This window comes from Gymnogyps californianus, chromosome 2 (genome assembly GCF_018139145.2).
Source record: "Gymnogyps californianus isolate 813 chromosome 2, ASM1813914v2, whole genome shotgun sequence".
NCBI classification, from domain to species: Eukaryota; Metazoa; Chordata; class Aves; order Accipitriformes; family Cathartidae; genus Gymnogyps; species Gymnogyps californianus.
Window position 1 is genome coordinate 22,253,235 of NC_059472.1, and position 24,592 is coordinate 22,277,826.

Genomic DNA, 24,592 nt, shown 5'->3' on the forward strand with positions numbered 1-24,592 from the left:
CTCTGTAACTTACAAACCCACTTAATGGAAGTAAAATTTCTTCTTGTCATTTCTCTTCACCTTTTATGTCAAGAGTGAGTCCTAAAATATCAGTGTATTCCTCTCCGTTTAAAACACCTGATGTTCTCTCATGACTATACTGCCATACCTGAGAGAATGCTCTCTAGGCTGGAGATCGGTGTCCCTCCAGTTCACCTACGCCCAGTACCGTGTGCCCATTTAGCACTTCCCTTCCACAAAAACTGCTTTCTTCCACACAGCTGCTCTTGCAGAAACCATTCTCCTCTCCTGTTTGTGCTGAGAAACCAGCTGTGAGCCATTCAATGAAGGTAGATCTTTGTATGTTTAAAGGTATCTCATGTTTGTCATTACTTTAACTAGTAAGACCTGAAATAAAGTGAACTTTTATTTCAGATTTAGTTTCGATGAACAAAGTTGAAACACAGGGAATAAGCATTAATGAAGTGCTTAGATATAAATGTCCTGGCATGTTTTTAATCTTTTAATTATACTTTGCATCTCAAGTGCTTTTTAATAGGAAGTAAAATCCGGTTAATATAGAGAAGTGGATTTCACAGATGTGCTTCAGAAAGATACTCTGAGCTCTGCTTCTAGAGATACAAAGCAGACAGCTCATGAAGGTGTGGTATAGGTTGTCCAACTTTAACTACAGTTAAATTCTAGTCCATTAAAAAAGAAGTTAAGCATGATAAGGGACAAAAATAAGAGTGAAAGATTAAGTGCAAAAAAAGGTAAGGCAAGGCACAGGAAGTAACATTCATTCCCATGAGACTCTAAAATACCTTTGGTGCCAGCCATCTAAATCACTGCAAATCCCAGCGGTTAATACTGGCAGAGATCTTTACCAGCGAACGCAGCCGAACAGAGAGCGGTCAGATACCTTCAAAGACTGCTTCAACAAGCGGCCAGTGTCAAGGGAGGGATGTAGCATTTCTCCTTTGATGTGCAGCCTTCTGAAATTGCGCGTTGAGACTGGGTGGCCAAACTTCAAAGGGAAACATGATTCCTCATCCTATTCAGCTACTGCATTTTTCAGTGCTTTGCAGAATGCTAAACTTACTTTTAAAGAAGTTCAACTTTTCATATTCAAATATTTTTCTTGTTTTGCTTCTGAAATTCAACTGGATTTGACCGTCTTTAAAGCAAGTATATTCTGTATCCTGTGAAGAAAGAGGACCTACAGTTCTCTGTAAATCAGCTGAACAATTGTCAAAGAAAACAGAATGATGCTTCAGCTTGCTAGTGCTCCATTCCTGAATTTTTAAGTTCAAAAAAGCAAAAGGATTTAAAGAGGCTTTAAATACTGCAGATATTTTTCTTATTATCTACTAATAGCACCTTTTAAATGTTACAAATATAAACAAAATAACCATTTTTTCCATATCCCAGGTTAGTTTTGCAAACTTTGACTATTTTTTCCCAAGTATGCGTGTAGATTTATTTTATACTTTAGGTAAACTTTATCCCAGTTTTCACCAAAAAAAATTTAGCAAAATAGGACAGTAAAATACAGTATACACAACATGTACCATAAAACTACTGTATTGGCAATTTCAGGTGCTGTTTATAGCACACATCAAATATGACTTAGTATGTTAAATTTATCTTGTCCTTTGAAAGATTTTATATGCAACCTGAAAACTCAGTGTAATGCATACTTTGGAAGTGATTTATGACAGATCCATTAATAGAAAGAAGTAAAAGACCATTTGGCACACATATTTTAAGGCTTGGAGAAGTTGTCGGTATCCTTTATTCTAGCTTTCTGCAAACAAAGGCAGAAAACAAGACTAAAATGGCTGTATCAATCTTTTAAATTGTTGCATTTATAATGCATCTTTCAGAAGATGGCCAGTCTCAATTAAATGGCTTCAGTTGATGGAGATGTGCCAGTAAGAAGTTATCCTTACAGTTCACGAAAAGCCCGTTTAATATGAACTGGTTTCAGTTTTAGCTTTGGTCAGATAACAAATGAAAGCAAATAACCCAAACACCTTTTGTTAGAGAAACTGTTTACGAGCTTCTCTATAGTCCATCACTGTAAGGCAGTCTTCCATACCCTGACTCATCTCTGCACCTCTTTCCTTTCAGTTTCTTTCCCCCTATCATTTTTGTGGGCATTCACATAGCTGTTTAACTTTCCAGTTACTACTTGGGTATTTCAAGGTTAAAGCATCCAGAGATCGCAATCTCTTTAGCTATAAAGGTCACCTTGGGAATTCACAGTCTGTACGTTATTTCTGGTACAGCAGCACTGGAACACACAAGTGCTACACTCTCCATGTACCACTGATGCATTTCACCTCCAATGAATGGGATGATTACTGCTCAGTATTTCACAGTTCTTTGAAAATGTATCTATTTTTAAGCCCACGGTATTGCTGTAACTTCAAAATTACTTTGTATTCATCTTCTTTAGAGCAGTTACCACAAAAACATGACTTTTTCTGAACTACCTAAAAAAGGGAATAATATTAAATAAAAGTGTGTATCAACATTTTAAGAAGGGTGCAGCAAGCGCATAGCGTGGAAATACATAGTCTATGCAATCTAAAGGATGTCTTTAACTAGAAGTCACGAAGGAAAGAATGCTCTAAACGTTAGGATGAAAGAACTAGTTCATTTTCTCACTCATAACTCTCCGTGTTCATGTGAACAATTCCCAGCATTGTTCTCAGTTTCTCACTTACACAGCAGGGATAAAAACACCGCAATACTTATTACCTCACACAGCTTTAAGAAAAAATACATTAAAGTGTCTTACGTGCAAAAATACTACAGTAATAGAGCAACAAGCATGCTACATCTAGTTAATAAGAAGTATCAACTCAGAAGCTCTTACTATACAACAGTATTTTATTACTAACAAAGACATAACAACAGAACTACTGAACATGTATATAAAGTTACCCGTTTACAAACATGACTACAAGAATGAAGGGTACTTAATGTGCATTTTCACAGGAGATTTTTCAGATCTTTCTCACTGCCCTTCTCAGCAACAAGAATTCTGTATATTTTTAATAGGGAAATTATAAAAGAAATAGCATGTCCTATTTAAGACAATAAATTACAAATGCTAGAATGCAGATGCTGTAATATAAAGGTAAATACACTCTATTTTTAATACACGATGAATAAAACAAATAACTTTGGTTTATCAGAACTGTAGTTCCTGTTGATTCAGCATTTACATGAACTTTGTATCATGCAATTTTGCTTGATTGTTCAAAGCATCACCATGAATGCTGCCCAAATTGGAACACAGTAATTTCTCTGCATAATGTCAAAATATTGATAAATATTCTTATCAGTAATCAAATGCAAGATGCTGAACAGTCTTACAAAACGCATTAACATTTAGGTTTAGAAAACAGTGAAATCCTGGCTCCAAATTATCTCAAGTAATAAATCGCATCGACTTCACTGGAGCCAGGATTTCTTAAGAGCCAAACAATGAAATTCTTATCCACATCAGTAGTACTTGCTCTTGAGAACCACCCTATCATAAGAAACGCTACATGTATTAAGGCCTTTTTGATTTAAAGAAAATATATTGCTGTAGCATATAGAAAATTAAGCTTTGTAGAAAAGGTATTAAGGTGTTCTTTTAAGTAAATATATTGTTAAACAAACCTGTATATTAATAACTCAACAGTTTATTTTCTGCAAGATATTTCTCTACAGAATTTTAAAAAATTAAGTTACTTGCATAGAAACAACGTGAAACATACACTTTTGCTGCAGGTCAGTAAAAAACCCCAGAAGTGTATACTTCAGATTCCGTCCCCCGTGCCACCAGGGATCTGAAGTGTTTTCTTCTTTGGCACGATGCACTGGAACACCACAGCAGGAGGGGCTCCAAGCAGCATTTTTCTGAAGCAGTGCTGCACCTAACGCGTTATCCCTGTAACAGGATGCACAGATGTCTGACCAGTCTCGCCCCAAATGCACAGTGTATGGTGCATGTTATATATAAGGTACAACCTGCTTTACTCAGAACGAAGTAACATTGTCTGATCACCACAGGACTGTTGACTTTAGTAACAGCCTAATGGAAGCATGTTAACTTTACCAAGTTTGTACAATACATACAAAACAGTAGTTCTAAACATTGACCTCATGCAGTCAGTTATTTACAAAATTCATTTTTATGTACAAAATAAATCACTATAATTCCAGATTCCCTTTCATATTCAGTGTACAAGCTACCATGAAGCAGTGCTATAATTGATACATCGTGACACATAACTTAGAGAGTATTTATAAATTTGTGTATCCCTTATTTAAGTGATACTGCTGTTTAAGACACAGCAAAAAAGAGAAAAAAATTAACAAGTTTTGAAAAATATCAAAGATGCAGATGGAACTTTTATGCCTTGAAAAGTAACAGTGCTTTCTAAGCATTATTTTAATGCAATTCATTACAAAGTGTTCTTTATATTGGGAATAATATTTGTTTCTCTCATCTTTTTCTTAAATTACTGCTAGTCAATCCAGCTGCGTCCTACAGAACTTCAATTTCCATTATTCCTGGATAGGATTAAATATAGTACATTATTGCTAGCTGTCCCCACAACAAAACTTACATTTTTTAAGTGCAAAGCAAGGTATGTGTGTTTTTTAATAAGGCACAGAATATCCGTTATTTCCAGTGTAACACAGAATCCATATCAGTTTTATGGATTGAAAATGTTCATACAAAATGTCAGTCTTTCAAAGGTTTGAACTGTTTCCTGAATCCAACTCTCTTCTGGTGTCTGAAGCCGAGTAGACGAGTAGTGATACGGAAGCTGACTGTGAGACATCAGGCGTTTGGGAACAGCTGCTTTGTAATGGAGGAGATTCAATAAAATCATTTTTAGGAGTTATTCTGTAAGTAACGAAAAATAAAACACAGGGAGTCAATTCTAAGCATAGTGCATTACACTGGAAAAAATAAATTTTTAGCAACGAAATTATAATGTATCTTAAGCTACATTCTTTTCAAGAGAACGCAATACAGTTCTGTATACTTTTCCAAGCTTAGAGTCACCATTGTTCTTTTTCAGACTTGTCACCTCTCAAAATGATTGCACTGCAGCCACAGATTTCTTCAGGGTCACTGTTCAACAATACAAGAATATCCTACAAGCTGAACACTTAAAAGGAAAAGAAGAACCCTACAAAAAAATAAAATAGCCCATATGCTAAAGATACATGCCCATATGAAATAGTTTGTAAGAATGACAGTATTCTTGACAGCTACTGAGGGTTAATTGTATACAGAGAGTACAGTGATTCTTCAGAGAGAAGAAGTAGAAAACTTACAAAAATAGTGGTAATACACATAAACAAGCAAAAGATTGAGTTAAGGAGCCTTACCTTCCTTCACCTACTCTCTTCACGCTCTCAGCCAAGCTACTCATATCACATGTGCTATCTGCTTTGTTTCTTTTTTCCACCTGATCCACGGTCAGTTTAGAACTAGATAACATTTGATCTCCACTGTTGTCACCCTCCTCGACTCTTCCGGCTGATGTTCCGTCTGCCTCTATCTCTTTCTCAGATGTCTCTGGAGAGGTTTTAATTTCTGCAACAGTTTCTTGGCTTAAGTAATCATGATTAGTGATTGCTACTGCAGAAGTTCCATGATTTGTTGTGCCACCCGTACTAGTCCCCATTGACTTCGAAATGACTTTCAATCTGTGTGAAGTTGATTTATAGTGCTTCTTTTTATGTTTAACTTTGGAATTGTGCCTCAAGAAAAATTCGCATGATTCTTGCAGCACTCTTCGACTCTCACTGATTGGACTGAAAGAAAATGCAAGCATGTAACTGAATGAAAAGGATAACCTTAGATATAATTTAATATAGCTTCATACACAAAAACGTGAAAGAATAGCAACCAATTATGCAATCTGAGCTCGATGTTAATGAACACGAGGAAAAAAATTATATGTGAAAAGAGGAGAAAAAAATCTGATCGTAATGGCTCCAAAGTAATTATGTCTGTGGAATAATTAAAGCAGATTTCTACGTTTCTTACTTCTGCAAGTAGGTCCAATGACTTCAGTAGATTAATCATCTAAGAGAGGAAAGCAGTATTAGCTCGTAAGCAGCTGTATTACCAAATTCACTTAATGTGAAGTAAACCTCGTTCAAGTGAAAAAAGGTAGGCATTATAAAACTTGACTTCATTATTTTTAAATTCTTATAGCTGAAAGCAGTTAACACCTGAAACAGAAGAAAAATTATACAGGAAATGGAAAAAGAGGGGAGAGGGAAAGGAAGCTATAAGCTCACCATCAAGGAATGTAGATGTAAAATAAAAGGAGCTTAAGTACTGTTGCCTTGGGAAATCCAAAGGGAAAAAAAGATGTAAAACCACGGTATAATTTATGAGTAACACAGGTAATCTAAAAAGAAATAATCAAGGAATAAAAAGGAATGGAAAAAGTGACAACTACAAGAAATGGAGATGACATTTATAATCTGTTTAAATCCACAGATATAAGTTTACTAAAATTAAGTAATAAAACTGAATTATTCTGTTTCAGAAAAAAAATAAGGAACAGTAGATTAATACAATAAAAGCGATACTAAGGAGGATTCAATGAAAGTTAACTTTAAAATAAGACAAGCCTGGCAGACGAGAAAAGCAGAGGATGTTATTATTGTATGATAGTAAACACAGCTAAGTACTGTGCCAAATGAGGTAGTCAGAACATGTGAAAGGATCTAAATTGATGGCTGAAGTTATCTTCCTTCATTTGACTGGAAACCAGAGATGTATTAGCCAATGCTAAACACAACAAATCTGTCTTCTGAGAATGTTGTCAAAAAGTCATTGCATATGTAAAACTTCCACAGACTCCAATGGAATTTTGCTGATGCCCATATACAGCATTTAGACTCCAAAAAAGAAAGGGTCTAAGGACAACATTTTGATTACCTGAGCTATATTTAAAGAAACATGTCTGAAATCCAACTTATTTTAAAGTATACACTTTAAAAAACAGGAATGAAAAATTGTTCTTACTCTCTTTTGCGGTTTCTGTTGAAGAAATTGGCCCATTCAGAACAGGTCTTTTTACTTCCCACCCAGAAGACTGGAGATATGCCAACAATTAATGTCAGCAAATATTTCATCAGAAACAAAAATATTTCTGGTCTTGCTAGTGCCTTTGCCTAGAAGATAACAAAGCTTAATAAATGCAAAGAAGAAAATATACTTGCCGATTTATTTTTTAAACGCAGAAAACAAAAAAAATTATATAAAAGAGACTTTCTCCTTGTGGCTGTTGTTCTTTGTTGAGGCTTGTACTGCGGACAACTGTTAGACATGTACAGTCAAGTCAGACCTGGTTAACGTCTACAGCTGAATACACAGAGGAGATTAGTCATAAGGAAATATTATTCTTTTAAACTGAAAGGAAAGATAATTTGGGGGGTAGTAGTATTAGTAAACATGTTCTTCAGAGATAGTTTGTATGTATAAGATTTATCCCTTCAACTTAAAAGAAACAGTAAGTGGATGAGTTGGGAGTTAATCAGATTAGACAGCATCTTCAAGGAGCCGCAGGGACCTACATAGTAGTTTTCTGTTTATTGCAAAAGTAATCCACCTATTTGCAGAACAGGATCATAGGAGGTGAGACATTTAACTCAGTAAGAGATTATTATCTTCTGCTCCCATGCTGCAAATTTAATTTACGTTACTTGGCTTATCTGCCTGTCCCATCTATGAAAGTCACTACTTTTGTTAGCCAGGTAACATCAGCTACTTAAACTGAAGTTTGTTTTTATTTGGTTTTGATCTGGCCAATGTAATAAAAGTCCACAAGCTAGCTAGGTAAGCCAAGGCTGAGCACGCCACTTTAAGCTATTCCACAGTTAGCACATGCTGTTTATTATAGGGACGGATCCCATTAAGTGTGTCTTTGTGTAACATTCCCTGATGCTATTTACTCTTTCCAACAGGTTAATTAAAGGCTGAGAACGCATGCTCTTTCCGTGTTATGCCAAGCTGTTGTATTTAAGCACTACAAAACAAGTTGTTTTTTTTTAAAAAGCATAAAAGCCTTGTTTTCAACTTTGTATATTTTGGACCATTTAGGCTGATACAGAGCTCAGTTTAAAACTCACTGAAGACAAAGTGCACTTGTTAAGAATGGTAATGGAAGCAAAAGTAACCAAGAAGCCTGTGAGCTGTGCTACTCTCAGCTTACACTGACTTCAATACAGAGGATATAGAGGATGTTTAAGAACGTAGAAGGATCAAGCCTTATCATTCCATAATGCCTGTGCTTATATTCCTCTTTTTAATGATAGTTTATTGCAGTAAAAACATAGATGGTAAGTGCAAAGCAATGAAAGATGACATGAGACACATGCATTTCTCTTAGTGATGGTGTCTTCTTTTATATTTGTTCTCAAATGGAAAGAAACAAACCACAAATTACTTGCAATTGCAGGGAGTTTTATGTACTTACAAGCGATTAAATCCATAGAGTACTGAACATGGGCAGATTTACTTTAAAAGCCTTTCCAAGGAAGCTGGTTTTTTAAGAGTCAAATATTAAATAAAACACCTCCGCAATTTAAAGTGCTGTTGGGTTGGTTTTTGTTGGGGTTTTTTGGGGGTTGTTTTTTTTCTTTTTTATTTGCTTGTTGTTTGGTTGGTTTTTTTAAAGATTTCTTCACATTACTGAAAATCAGCCTGCAAATGAGCGCTGTCGTGGAAAAAATATACTGCAAATCTGTTTTGTAATTTCAAGTGTTTTACACTTCTACACTTTGAAGAAAAAAAAGACGAAAGTGATTTTAGCATTTTAAATCCAATTTATACTCAATTTTCAAGAATCATTATTTCAGCTTCAACTGAAATTGATGAAAATTTACTTAGGTACTTTGACACTGAGCTAGGCACCCAAATACTGAGCAACTACTTTTAGGAACAGATACTGTGAGGAATGATCCTCCCCCCAACACAATCTGTAACATGAAGTTCAAATATCATAAAGATTATATATTCCCTTTAGAGCTGTGAGTTGGAATTTAATTGCTGAGTACTATCAATCTGATTAGTGAAAAATTTCAAAGCAAAAGTATCATACCACCGATTTTGACTTCAAAAGCAACTAATCACTGCATGCTCTTGAACTGATTACTTTATGTGAAAATAATTTACTAACTGCATGGCAGATATGGTGATGCATAAGGGTTTTTGTTAATTAACTTTCCAATATTATTTATAAAGGAAACCGCTACTTGCCTGATAAGGACAAGGAATATGGTACTGGTCACAGTGGTCAAATACCCAAGTCGTTTCCCAGATTTTCCGGTTCACCAGTTCATAGACATAACATCCAAGAAGTGCTACAAGTGGCACCAAGTACAAACCACTAAAAACTCCAATTCGGATCATAAATTTCTTTAGCTTCTCCTGGTTTCTGCCATCATGCTGTATGACTTGCCGCACATGATTTAAAGAAATAATACCAGCTAAAAGAAGAGAGAGACCGAAAAAAACACAAAGGCACAACGGCAAAAGCACGAAGTACAGAGAAGCATCCAGATCGTAGAGACCCACAAAACAAACTCCACTGATATTGTCCCCTTCAACTTTGTTCATTGCAAGAAGCATAATGGTTAGAAAACCAGGTATTCCCCACGCAACTGCGTGGAACCACATGGCCTTTTGTGCAATAGCTTCACAGCTCCATTTTCTTCCCGCTGCAAGGAACCAAGTGATTGTAAGAATCACCCACCATATAGTTCCTGCCATAGTGAAAAAATACAAAACCATGAAAAGGACAGTACAGGCTTTGTTTTGGGAGCCAAGAACAACTGTTTCACCAATTTCTAACTTATCATCTGCCTCGTTACAGGCAGTTCTGTTCCCAAGTAAAAATCCAATAAAGTACATGAGAGAAACTATGCTGTAACAGACAGAGTAATATATGATCGGCCTCTCTGGGTACCTAAACCTTTTAACATCAATCAGAAAAGTCAGGAATGTGAAAAGCGTAGCACAAAGACAAAAGATTGAAACTATTCCAATGAAGCTTTTTGCAACATCCAATTCATAATTTTTGAAGTACATATTGGGACATGGGGGCGCACACTGATCAATTCCTAGAAACTTGTAGCCTTGTCCATTGGTAGTGTGTAGGTGTCGTGGACACCAGAATCCATAATCCCTTCGGGTCTGGCCTGAGGTCTTCTGAGTTCCATGTACGTTTGTGGTTACAGCAGCAGTGGCAGGAACAGTCTCATCACAATTGACTAGTCTACATAAATAAACAGAAGAGGAAATATCTTAATACCCCTCATTCTCAACTATAATTATTTCTTAGAAATATGAAAAAAATCTGATTCTAAGCACTGTTAAATTTTGTAGATAATGCAAAATGTACATTATATGAAAAAAGATCAGGTGGCATTTTAAAAAACAGACCTCATATTTTCAGTTTAGAAGACTATTCAAACACAGCTATTTAACTGTTGTTCTCTAGCTGTTGTTTTATTGCTTACGAGACACTATTCAAATTCCAATTGCTCTTTAAGAGTCTTAAATTCTAAACTTTTACATAGGTACATAAAAATATTTACAGTAGTTGGTTTTTTTAAATCTGGATAACAACAGACTGTTGGAGACAGCAAACGATTTGTCAAAATGCAAGCTTCAATCAAGGAACAAAGAAAGAAGGCTGACAGCATCTAGAATTAACTGATGACTAGTATGTGATTATTATTATTATAATTTTTTGTGCTATAGTGATATTTCATTGTCGACAACAATAAAACCACCTAACTGAAAAAGACAAAAGCAGAAAAGATAAGCATTGTAAAAAAGTGATCACTATTTTAGCAATTTTTTTTTCTAGCTCCTTAATGTTCATTTAGAAATTGCTCAAGACTCAATCGCTCGAGGGTTTAACTGGACACTATGTGACCTTTTTATATGGTTAATATAGTACTAGCAGTGTCGGACATATCTTCAAACTAGATTATGTAAGTATAACTCGAACAGGTAAGCATTTACTCAAAACAGGATTTATATTTATTTGCATTCTGAGTTTAAGCATATATTTAAAAAGAACAAGTTTTGCATTCTAGCTTTTGAAGTAAGATTCTGTTATCTCAAAACATTCTTTATCAAATGCTATTATAAGAGTCCCTCAATGTCAGTTTACGAGCTCAGCTTGAGCTAAAAAAACCCTTCAGTTCTTTGTTTCTTTGCATTATCATGCTGTCCAAATAAATCCAGACTAATCATTAAGAAAACTGATTCTGCAGTAGATTCTTTCATTAACCATGGGCTGCACCAGTATGCACAGGAACAGCGTGAACTTTATTCACCCATATCTTAATAGGCATTATGTATGTCTGTAAGAATGCAAGAGTGTGAATCTCAGGATTCCTGTTACTGCCCATCCTCACACCAGCTCCTCTTCCATGGGCTCCAGCAGCAGGATCTCTGCTGTTGTAAGACATCATTTCACATATGAACAGAGCAGGTTCATTTTCAATAAATGCTAGCACAGTAATAGAATAATTTAAAGCTGCAGTGATTCCTGCAAAAATTTAATTTGATTTAAAATGTCATTTGAAAGATATATGGAATAACGGGATTCACTTGTAATTTTCCTAATTTTTCAAAACAGATCTTGAAGACATTTGCTGCGCTGAGTGGCACTATTGTTGCATAGAAGCTCACACTAGATGGGAAAAGTTGATGCCTTCTTGTTTTAAAACCCCACAACTTCAATTTTTCTGCAGAACTAAGGGAAATGGCATTAATGCCATCTGTCATATTCACTCCAATGCGGGTTTCTGCCAGAGATCATGGCACAGGACTACCGTCCCAGCTCTCCCTCAGCCCTATCACAGATTAGCAACTGCACGGGGGTTAGAAAAATGATCTGAGTTTCCACTCTCTGCTCCTTTCCTGTACTTCTTGCCCTGACATGTGTCAAAAAAACCACCATCTGGCCTTAATCATTTATAAATATCTGCAGCTGAAGGTCAGAATCTCACGAAGATTACACTGGAGTGTTTTCAGTGGTTTCCATTTCATATGTATAGACTCATCTTTTCCCCAAATGTAGTATTAACTGTCTTCTCTCTGGAACAGACATGTGAATATCTTTGAGAAAAAGGTGAAATTTTTAAAAAAAGAGACTTCTGGCAGGCAGTACAGGAAAAGCAACACAAGATTGAATTTGCACATTTAAGCAGTTAGGAGTAAGATAAGGCTTCTATTACTTAATGTTCTGTGTCCATTCAAATACAGAATATTTTAGATTTCATTATTTTATGAGCAAATACTTATAAAACCCCCGTGAAGTAAGTATGATCTTCCCTAGTTTATAGATCAGAAATCAAAGCAAAATCTATGCTGTAACATTTAATATTTTAAATTTTAAGAAACTTATAGTAAAAAGCTTCTTTTTGCAGGGATCTAAATACTGAAAAGAACTGCTGCAGAACTTTGTTGCAAAAAAGTCACAAGCAGGAAATGCAGATGATCATTTGAATAATTAAAAAGTTTTAATAAAAAAATAGTCCTATGCATAAGCACTGTAGGGTCACCAGTGATAAGGAAGCCACAGCAAGGTGATGTTTAACATTCTGCCTCAGATTTTCAACTCAGTCTAGGTCAAATATGAAAATATCACTCCCACCACTTGTCATCATGAAAAATACCCCACCTGGCACATTCCAGCTCTTCAGGCCATGTGATTCCAAAAGTGTCCATCAGCTGCTTACAGTCAGAATACACTTTCTGACAGAGGCTTCGACAAGGGTGAATCACGTGAACTTGCTCCAGGCAGGCAGGGACAAAGGCTTTGCACAGAAATGTGTGGACGTCTGGTGAACAGTGAAGATTCATAAGCGTAAGAAAAGGCTATGGGGAAGAAAAACGTTTTGGTTAGTAATTTTAAAAAGGTAATTCAAGGTACCAAAACTAACTTTCATCACTATGGCTCACATTTGTTCTCCTGTAGGTTTGGAAAGATACTAGAACATAGTGTTTGTTCAGCAGTTGTGAAAGAGCAGAAGCCAGTGGCCTGAGCAGTGAGAAGCTCCGTTAGCACTTCTAGCCCAGACCCTGCCCCAGGGTCTTGGCCAATCTGTAACTATTCAAACCTGATTTTTCCTATTTGACAATATTAGAAATACGAAAGGTATTATGAAAGCCCAAAATTTTTAAAAAAATAGGGTAAAACGTTAAGTTCCTATGTTCACCAGTCAGCTTCTAAATAAGCACCCTGAGATTTTTAAAGGGGTGTCTGTCCCTGTAGTTCCTGTTAAATTACATTTTCAGTCCTAAATGGTGTGTTGCACTCATCTTCTCTAATGCTAGATAGGTTTGGGTTTTTTTGATTGACAAGGTCCAAATATCATTATTCCTCATTTTTGAAACCTTGCATTTCAAAATCTCAACATGACTGAGAATTTCTCCACCTGTATTACCGAGCACCAGGCAGTGAATAACTGATAACTGTCCTTACTAGAGAATTCATAGAATGAAATTTAACGCAATTTCCCCCCCTCCCCCCAATTCATTCAATCCATTATTTACAGTCAGATAGGCTTTTAAGGAAAAAACCCAACCTTCCTTCTCTACATTTTATCAACTTTATTATTAGGGAAAATTATTTTAGCTGAAATACTACTGTGTGTGCAAGCTTCAGACAAACCAGTTGTCGTTGGTCATTTTTGCAAGTGCTGCATCATTATAAGGGCAGCTTATTGAAGGAAGCAAGCGATGGCACGCTAACAGCATCGCCAGGCGCACTCCTGTGCTTCTAAGTGGGCTGTATGTCTAAAGCAGCGGGGCCAACAGAAGGGAGCGGCGGTGCTGGGGGGCTGTGTCAGCAGGCCCTCGTGTTAGCGAGCACAAGCAGAAATAAAACTGAAGAAGCCAGCCACGCGTCGGTGACCTGGGGGTGAACTGCGGGCTCATGGATACTAGATCACAGATCAGCTAGGGCCACAAGGTGCCAGGCATTGCCAGGACACGGGGCACGTATACAGCGCACCGACATCTGACCCACGTAAAAGCGCTGGGGCGGCAGGCTGGGGGGGATGCGCAGAACGGATCGGCTCCTCCACCCCGCTCACCGGACCTGCAGAGACTGCCCAGCAAAAAGGAAGGGGAGCAGAGAGTGGCCGGTGGGGTGTGCGTGTGTTGAAAGGCTCCGACCCCGCTGGTTCTCAAACAGGCCCCAGCCTTTGGATCCATTGCAGGCTGCTGTTCACTGTCCTGTCTGCCACGCCAGGTTCACATTCCGGATCCAGCTCACGAGAGTAAAACAAGCTAATTTAAACACCATTCTGAGCGAACTAACCCAAAGCTGAGGGTGAAATCCATCTACAGGATCATGTCAGCCTAAGTCCTTTTTAAGTAGGCTTTTTGATGAAACGCTTCTTGTATTTCAGGAAAAACGAATCTCCGTATCATACGTAACTAGTCAAATTCATGCATCAGGAAAGCTGAATCAATATTTAACACACTTTGAAATGTGCTGATAAATAGGGACACTGCATGAAATTTTCAAAGTAGGCAAAGCTTTTAGTAAGATTTTTATTTAGAAAGAATTTTAATTCTTTGCCATTAACAGTTATGTCTCTCAAATACTGAATGAATGGTAAAGGAAGGATTAACTTCTGAGTCCTGAACAGCATCCTTACTTTTGTCAGCTTTTAAGTATCCCAAATATATATACATACATACGCAAAGAGCAAGTCTTACTACTGAGCATGCAGTTTCAAAGAAAAGACATTGATAAATAAATTTTGCCCTTCAAAAGGGAATATCTACAAATCCTCAAGGGACCTTTGTAATAAACATAGGAATGTGTGGGGAGGTGGGGAGGGATAAGCTAAGGCAGAGCAAGAATAACATAAAAATGCTTTATGAAAACCAAAAAAAAAAAAAAAAAAAAAAAAAGTTGGCTCTATCCCTCAGAGCTCTCCGGCTGTGTGCTGCATCTGCAGATGCCATTACAGCAGGCGCACAGAAGTCTGATCCCCCCTCTGGATGTCTGCTCTGGAGCTGCCTTTGCAGGAACCCAAGACTTGGGTATTTTATGACAAGGAGAGAAGTATAGCTCTGGTATAATGTGCTCCAGTTCCATAAGGTGGATTATTTCCTAAATGCTACGTGGCTTCAGATGAAAAAAAATAGTCAGGAGTTAACCCCAAATGAATTAAATTCCCTTTGCATAATTATGATGCTTGTTTTCTTTTCAATTATATTTTATTTGTTCCAATGGTTAATACACGTTAGCTTTGTTCTTCCTGGCACTTCAGGTAAAATAAAGATAATAGCCTGGGTAGTCATATACAACTCCTATAGAAATTGAGTTTACTTTTGAAATTAAGTCTTGTAGAAATTGTCTTGATCGTTACAAATTCTTCCTTTTTGTCACCCACAGTTCATCTCTACTTGATAAGAAATAAAATTAATTTTCTAGAGCAAGTTTTGGGGTGCCAGTCAAGAACTTTTGCAGACTTAGGTAAAACAGCAATATTTTCTCTAGAAAGTAAGAATTTTAAAAAAACAATATTCATATCTATGAAACCAACTTTATCTACAGAGATATTTTACTAGCTATTTTGATAAGCAACTAACAATTTTTAAATAGCATTTTCCAACACAGCTAATAAGGCTATATATTGTAAGCTCACTCCCTTGATACAGAAAATGAGTATAAAGAAAGCAATGTCTGGTGAAGAAAGTCAGGATATAAAAATCAACCTTTACCATTCTAACAGAGTTTCTGTTATATGAAGATACTTAAAAGCTAAAATCACAAGAATCACTACACAATAATACTGTATATTAGAGGTAGATAATGACAAGTAAAAATTAAATGTTTGCAAGAGTTTTACTACAGCATGTTGTCACTGGCTAAATACTGTTGTTTAAAGAACGTATTTTATTTAAATGCAAAACTACCTTAACAGATAAATACAAAAAAGCAAAATTTTAGGAAGAAAGCTATGCTCAGCCTGTAATGTAATCAGAGTAGAAATCCAAGGACTTGGCTGCCAAGAGTAATTGTTCTTACAGTATTTCTTTCAGCTTGCTAAAAATATTTACCTTTTGACACCTGAAAGTATGGAGACAAGTTAAGAGCAGGAAGTTTGATGTTCTGAAAACACAAACAGACCTTCTGAGTCAGACCAAATGTGCACTTAGCTGGCCACCCCATTCTCATCCTGGTTGGTAGCAAGGCAGGTATAATAACACAAGCTGACATCCCTCCCAGTTTCCTACCATCAATGGTTTAGGAAACCAGCTGCAGGTTATAACACCACCACTGTGTTGAAAAGAGACCGACAGACCTCCTTTCTGCCTAGAACACATCTCATCCAATTTTCAATCATTTATGCTTGTACCCTTTGTAAAATACTACAGCAGTATGTTATATTGCATAATTTAATCAGGCACTGCTGAGAAAATACTACATTTTATTTGTTTATTTTAACGCCTGATTTTGCAACCTAGTTTGTGGTTTGACAAACAGTGAACAGATTACTCTCTACTTTTTCCAAGTAATTTTGCCATCCTGCTATCATTTACTTATATATATACATTAGCATAACGATCTTTCAAATTTTGATTTCTGTTCCTTTCGTAATATACTTTGCCTTCTATTTGCCTTGACTAAATTTGAACACTGACCTCACATTTCCACAGTGACAACAAAGACTCCTTTCTGAGTGACAGTAACTAATACAATACTGTAACACTTACCTGTATGGATAGTGGGGGTTGTTTTTCCCCATATTCATTACTCTGCATTTACCAACCATAAATCTCACCTACCATTTTATTGTCCAATTGCATCTATCACAAGATAGATGTTCTGCAACTCTTTAGTCGATTTTGTTTTCTCAGCAAGTTCACTATCTGTCCCTCTTCTAGGTCATTTATGAATTAGCTGTGTATCAGAGGTTTCAGTACGGATCACTGGGGGAACCACTCTAGTCATTTATTTGGTATAGGACAAAACTATCAGCTAATGATTTAATACTCTTCGTCGTGAAAAAACATTTATGTATTCCTACTTTTCTCCTTGTTCTTTAGGCAGGCATTGGAGGAAAAAAAGTCCCCGTTGGGTTACCAGCATAGTTTCTTTAAAAAGCGTAGGTTATGACGATGTCAAAGCCTTTTTGAAAATCGAAGTATAATATACTGGCTGAATCACCCCTTTCAACAAACGTAGAGTCCCTCAAAAAACTCCAACAGATTTTACAAGCAATGAGTTCCCTCAACCAAGCACACACAAATGGGATTTGTAAAATACAGATTTATTTTCAGAAACTGCCTACTTTTACCATTTAAGAATAGCAAAAGAGGTAGTGAATTGCGCCTGGAACTCTGCTAACAATTAGGTATCTTTAAATGTGGGCTTCGCTTCCAGCTAGCCAATTTGGAAATGTTTCATTATAGAAAATAATAGGTCTGCATTTCCTGACAGACCATAAAAGCAAAATCTTACGAAAAACAAAGTATTTGCTCCTCCAGCTGCATGGCCTGTAAGCAAAAAGCGTAAAGCCAAGATCACAAACTCACTGATAGTAAGAATCAGTTGCTTCAAGGCTGCATTATCTGGACCATGGGTGTCCCAACCACCAACCATTTTTTACCCAAGTAGTTAGTTGGGTAACCTGCACACATGCATGTGCTGATGTTTTGAGCATCCAAATCTGGGATTAAACTCAGAATCTAGTACCATAGTCCTCTCCTCTTCAGGAAGTTCAGGATCTGCAAATGGCACAATCACACGAAATAGGCTCTTCCAGGAAACCAAGGCACTTGGCATTTCTAGGATTAGCAACCACTGCCCTGTCACATGAACAGAGATGAAAACCTGCAGATTTGGTCATGGCAGTGCTAAAAACAGAGGGAAACCAGACTCTTCTAAAGCCAAGAATGGAGCCTCACAAAGCCAATATAAGTCCTAAAATATAAATTCTCATCTTCCTGCCAATGGGAAACAAAACCCAGTAAATATGAGGCAAACTAGAATATACTAACAATCTACTAAAAAAAAAACCCTAACAAACTAAAAGCAACTGTAAAGCCAAAGATGATGTAGTCTGTCTGTAACAACAGGAGAGGCGCTGCCTCAAGCCATAGCAGTGAAGAACTAAGGACTGTGGGACGCAAAGTTTCCACTGTGTTGTCAGTGCAGAGCATGAGAGGGGCATGCGCCCTGCACAGAAACCTCCCAGTGCAAAACGGTCTGAACCGAACCCCGTGAAGCAATCACGTACCCACTGTGGACTGTGAATACAGTCAAACAATCAAAGGGAGTAGAACATCACTAGCCAGCGAGAGGAATATCCTCTGCACTGAGCAAAACACCAACACCTTACTTAGTAAATCCTAGATTCTTTAGGAAGTATGTCTATATTTTCTCCAGAGGCAAAGCCAATCTCAGAAATCCAGTTATGGTGTGGTCCTACAAACAGTAACACAACTGAGACGAGTGAAAACAAATGGTGCAGAGTACGGAATAAACGGCTAGGTGCAAACATGCTATTAAACGTGCTTTGCCAACAAGTAAATTGCAACCTAGAACTGTATGTGAATCTCGTGCTCAGCATGCTTCTCTGTTTTGTGCTTAGCAGGCTTACAAGTCCAAGACACAACAGAAATAAGCTCATTATTCCAGGCAGACTGTGCAGATGTTCTCTCCTACCTCATCTCAGTTTTACCCTAGAGAAAAGTATTACCAGAGATGATCAGATGTCTCTAGGGTTGAGATGTAGGATAACTACCAACGTATGTCAAAACAAGTAAGTGAAAATGTTCTTCTGTACTCTGCTGATTAATGTCATAGAAATATTTAAATAATATAGAAAACGGTGGATCAAAATATCCAGGTCTTTGTTACAATCAGCTATGGCAAACCTTGATTGTAAGACAGGCAGTATCTCGAATTGCTGAGATATACAGAGGATCAGAGCCTTTGTCCAGCCATTGGAGCCAGTTATTTTAGACAGTAACAACCCACTCTCCTAACCACTGAGGTCTAGCTACCAAGTTAAAACATCTAGCTTAGTTAACCTCAGTGTTAACTAGAGTAACTAAGTTAAACAATGAGAGACACCAACTGCCTCAGTGTTAAGCAATGGTACCTACTCCACATGAATCTTGTAACCTAGAGCAACAACATTACAACCTTGTCACTTACACAACTGTGTATTTCAATCTTGGAAGCCAACACGGGCTTAAATCTGAATTTCTACTATCATACTACACTGTGTACCCCAGATTCCTACCTATATTAAAGATACACATTGTTATTCATGAAACTATTTACCTGCTTCACAGGAAAAAATTGATTAATTGATTAATAATTAGAATCATAGAATATCTCAAGTTGGAAGGGACCCATAAGGATCATAGAGTCCAACTCCCTTGCTCCTCGCAGGACACTAATGATTAATAATTAACAATTAATGATTAATAATTTACAGTACCAGACTTAAACACAACTACTGTCCAGTAAGTGTCACTATAGAATTAAAGTACAACCTCAAAACCTAAACACAATATATTTTACATATACACTTTCATATGTGATATTTAGGAAATATGGCCACTGTCAACCATGGTGTATATAAATTGTCCCAAAAGAATAGGCAGTAATTACTCTTTATATTCACACAGCTATACTAACAATTAATCTTCACAGTATCTTTAGCCACTTTTATAATGATAATCTGTTTCAATTAAAAACAGTGAAACAAGTATGGCTCGGTTGATATAATCCTACACTGTTGTTTCAATAGAGTTACTCTGGACGGGATGCGAATGAGATTAGCATCATATCCAGAGAGATTAACACCTTCATACAATTCCTAGATGGGCTGGCAAGGGTGGTAATTTGCTGATGGCCACAGTGAATCAGCTGCCAAGAATCTCTGGCTTCTAATTCATGCACAATTAAGTCATGATAAATAAAAGTCCTAACACATGAAACTAAATGAAGGATGAAATTTTCAAGTTCGACTCAATTCAAAGCAACGTTGAGAAAATACTAGGTTCTTCCTATTGGAAGTTACATTGATGGATTTAGATCAAAGGCAAGTTAAAGACACTTTTAAGTTGGTACGTAAGGAATTAGAAACTATTTTGCAGAAGGCTAAGGCAGTTTAAGTGTCAGCGTCTTGTTGCTACCAGTCTGCTAGAAGTTCCTATTTAACAGCAGAGCTGCAAAACAGAAACGTGGGTGCAGCTCATGAACATTAGTGCAACATCACCCATCCTTTAAACTACCAATGAAGATGGTATGAACTAGTGTGGGGGCCCACATACTCCATGTCAATACCTGAGCTGTGGGTAATAATTGACTATTGCTGCCAGCAGTATCAGTCATAATCTGTATTTTCCAAACTCAGTTAAAATTACATGGGTAACTCCTCTACAACAAAAGTTTTTCAGGACTAAAATTCACTGATAGGAAAAAAATATTTTAGATATGAATATATATAAGTTTAATACGCATCATTAGTGCATCCTAATTTGACAGCGGCAAAAGAAAACCATTGAAAGCACATGAATTTGACTTTTATTTTAATATAAGCTGCTTTGTTTAAAAGCAGCATTACTTTCTGCAGCTTTCACAATAGAATTGAGGCAAATACAGTCATGTTTAATTTAAAAGCTTGTCAAACATTTTTAAACATAATCCATTTAGCATTTAGAGATAAGAATGAAATCTTTTGCCAGAGTAGAAAGTAGGTTACCCCTGTAGTTTAAAAGACAAACTAGTTTAAGTTTCCTACTCAAGGACAATCTGGAGTTCAAGGAGCTGGGGGGGGGGGGGGGAGGGAAACAAAAACAAACAAAAAATGTAGTAAACAAGCAAGTGGGCCAAACAATGCTGTTCTGCAATGAAAGGTTTGCAAAGATATGAGCTCTCATCTTTGTCCTTCAACTGAACAGCAAAGGCAATGCATGCACTTGGACTTCCAAAGGGCTCTCAACAAAGCATGGGGACAGCTTGCAACAGTTGGTAAGCTGAACTGTTCCCAGCAGTCTGCTCCTCCCACGGCCATACAGGTGTGGGAGCAGCCCACCGGTCAGCACCTGAAGCACCATCGTTTAGAAGGCAAAGTCCGATGGCAGACAATCTTAAAAAAAGCTGTGCTGTAAACTCCAGTGGCTCAGGGACTGACCGACAAGCAGTCAGATGCTCATGCAGTGCAGACTCGGTGGGCCAGAACTTCATCACCCGCCTCAAGCTGAACTAGCCAGGCATCAGTTCAGATCCCAGGCTGTGCAACTACTCAATGAGCTGAATTACTCATCATCTAAGTGTTCAATATATTTGCAACAAAATCATGAGTATACTTGCAAACTCTTCACCATCATTCACCCCTACACATGCAATATACTTTGATATATATATTCAGGTCTGAACCTTCATATTAGCTGTTCAAAGTTGATGGGAATATTAATCAGAAATCCAACCAGGGTAAGGACAAGGCACATGGGGGAAGGTTATCAAAGGTCAGTAGGGCAGAAGGCACTTATGCACTGTAAAAAAAAAACAAACCCCAAAAAACCCAACAACAACAAAAAAAACAAAAACAAAAAACCAAACTCCAAAAAAACCTACTCCAACACCACAACTGGGCACTAAACTTGCCATTGCCATTGACAATATACACAGACAGATATACAGAAAGATAAAGGAGGCTATTCCGCTTTTTACTTCTATGGGCTCTGGACTGTTTTGCATTAACTAGCAACTACAGAATTTCTTTCTGTAGCAAAACAACTTAGTTCCATGTTTTCCCTTTAAGTATTTTTAAATGCAAAATAAAAAAATATATATCCCTATATTTAACTACAGCAAATGTTAGAAACAAAGGAATATTACATCTCACGAAGAAGTTATTCTGAAGCAAACTAAAGTACAAGTATTCCAATACTTTCCAAAATAGCTTATTAGCAAAATTCACTGCATTTTGTGGTTCTAAGCTAAATTATAGCTTGACCTAAATTATAGATATTCCAGCCTCTGTAATTTACAGTCCAAAACAAACATGAGAGAGTTTTCCCAAGCATTACAAAACTGAACTATTTATACAAAGTTTTCAATTATATATGGTTTTATCTCCATGTATACTATACAGAGCATAAAAGACAGACAAATATAAGTTAACCGAAGGAAAGCATACTGCGGGCCCTCAAACATCTGAAGTCTAGACAGAGCTTCATTACATCTGGACTGTGGTAGCAGAACCACCTCAAAATAATCTTAAATTCTTCATGTATTTGCCATGTATTACAGGAGTAAATGGATTTATTACTGAACTTTTTGTGTAGAATACAATCTAGAACATTACCAGTAATACTGTTGATAGACTGCCTGCTATCTATAAAAAAGCTCCTCATTTGAAGGGAATTCCAGCAGAAGTTGTTATTGCTCTGGTTCCAAAAAAGTCAGATCAGATTCATGTTCCCTCCCGTCTTTGTGAGTGTGGAGATGCACTTTAGCAGAACAGCACCATCCAAGTTACCAGAGTAGTAACCCTGCACCATGCTTTCTTCCTTGCCTACTTCATGCATAAACTAAATCAGGAAAATCTCAGTCATGACAGGATTGATCTTCTCAGGCAATCTTCTGTCAGTCTTCTACGACGTCAAGTAAAGCAATCAAAAGCCAGATCCACAAAGGGGACTGGCTATTGCAACAGAAACTTGAGATGTCTAACTTCCAGGCACTTCACAAAGTCCTCACAGCAGTTTCCCTATCTCATGTCCACACAGAGAGGCACCCGAGAACGACATTCACAGAATTCAGGAAGCAGAGATAACCTCACAGCCAGAAGAAAATGTTCAAGAGGAGTAGGAATCAAATAGTACATATCTCCAAAAGTTAGGCAACTAACGCCAAGCTCCAAGGCAGCATTTATGCAACAGACTACTTCTCAGAATGCTCAGGGATCCATGTTCAGACACCTCCTTTGCCAGTCTATACAATTATAATTTAAGCAGTCTTTAAAAAAAGAAGTCCATAAGTCAATAGCTCAGTGACTGGTATGCTCATGGGAGAGAAACTGGAGATCCTGTTCCACTGAGTATTTAAGTATTTTAAATAAGGTGATACAGGATCAACAGAGAAAAGCAAGAGACATTTCTACGCCAGAAAGCCATACAATCCGCAGTTAGAGATTTACCTGTCACTGCCAACTCAGCCTGGAAGGGACAACCAGTCCTCTTGCCCACAAGTTACTTAACTCCCTTTTTCTAAACCCAAGCCATGCTAATACTAGGAGAACACCAGAGCATTCGATGCCCTTTACCATCACAGAGTTACCGGGATGGCAAGAAAGCCAGTTCTGTGGATGCAAAGGCATCTGAACCAGCTCTGCACAGACTAGCACCAGCCCAGCCAGGGGCCATTTCTACAAGGCTGCTGATCCTGCTCCGAGTCTACCCAGGTACACAGTTATATGGCACAACACCTTTGGCTCAAAGCTGACCCCATTAGACCTGAGGTAGCCCTGCAAGGAGCCACACTGTTGCCTGCACCAAGTCTGCCACTCTTCAAAGACCTGGACTGGCCATGCTATTGGTTAGGTGGCGGCAGAGATATTGTACATAAGCTGGAAAATCTCCTGACTTATGAAGTTAATTCTCATGCTAACAGGGAATAATAAACTGCCACCCTCAGACTCCCAAATCCAACAAAATGAAAAGTAACCACATCCATTGATTTCTTGCCCATATCTCATAAAAATGAGACATAGCTTGTCTCGTGGCCAGCCAAGCAGTGTGTCAGTGTCTCAAGGTATGACCAACTGGAAATATTGAAATCAGAAGACAGAGGTAAGAACTGCAGGTGGTGAGGTAGATAACTGCAGCTTCATGGGCTTCAACTCAGTCCTCTGTCTTGTGCATGCCTGACTGATGTCTCTTACATCACAACAAACTGAATGGATTAGTGAAAGTTGACAGAAATCAGTAATTTTAACAATTTTCATGCAGTACAGTACCAAATGCCTTCCTGAACTTCAAACAGACTGGCTTAGTCCCTAGAAAATCTGCACAAGTTGCTTCTGTCATGCACACAGGCTGACAAGGAGGATGGGATCTTCTGAATGAATCCTCAGTAACACAAGAGCACTGACCAACACAAGTCAGACACAGCACTAAAAACAAATGACCTGAGAGTCTGAGCCACAAACCAGAGACAGTTCAAAAGAACAACGGAAAACCGGATGGCAGCCTTGGTTTGTTTGTGTTTGGGAAGCTTTCACCATGTAGCCAACTTTCTATATACTCAGCATCCGCCATCTGCCGTAAATTTTGATCCAGAGTAATTTTCTGCAAAATCATTGCTTCTGGGAAGATCAGCGTGTGTGCAAAATAGAAAACCAGGCCTTCCACTTTAAATTCACTTCTATAGCTATCATCTTCACTATAGCTTGAAAATATAAAATTATAATTATTAATAATTATAATTATTATTCAGAGTAGATCATTATTGTAATAGGAAAAGCAGTACAAGATATTTAAAAAGATATACATAAAATCTCTTTT

The 24,592-nt window shown here is 37.4% G+C and overlaps 1 protein-coding gene across 1 annotated transcript in view; it reads right to left on the bottom strand.

Moving 5' to 3' along the window:
* Nucleotides 1-2,859: 2,859 nt before the first annotated feature.
* Nucleotides 2,860-24,592, bottom strand: part of FZD6 (frizzled class receptor 6) — a 30,881-nt gene continuing 9,148 nt past the window's right edge. Inside the window, exons 2-6 of the mRNA XM_050891145.1 lie at nucleotides 12,720-12,916; nucleotides 9,278-10,295; nucleotides 7,043-7,191; nucleotides 5,386-5,814; nucleotides 2,860-4,894 (exon numbers count right to left, since the gene is read on the bottom strand). Coding sequence (XP_050747102.1) covers nucleotides 4,738-4,894; nucleotides 5,386-5,814; nucleotides 7,043-7,191; nucleotides 9,278-10,295; nucleotides 12,720-12,916 — 1,950 coding nt within the window. The 3' untranslated portion in view covers nucleotides 2,860-4,737. The remainder of the gene's footprint in view (nucleotides 4,895-5,385; nucleotides 5,815-7,042; nucleotides 7,192-9,277; nucleotides 10,296-12,719; nucleotides 12,917-24,592) is intronic.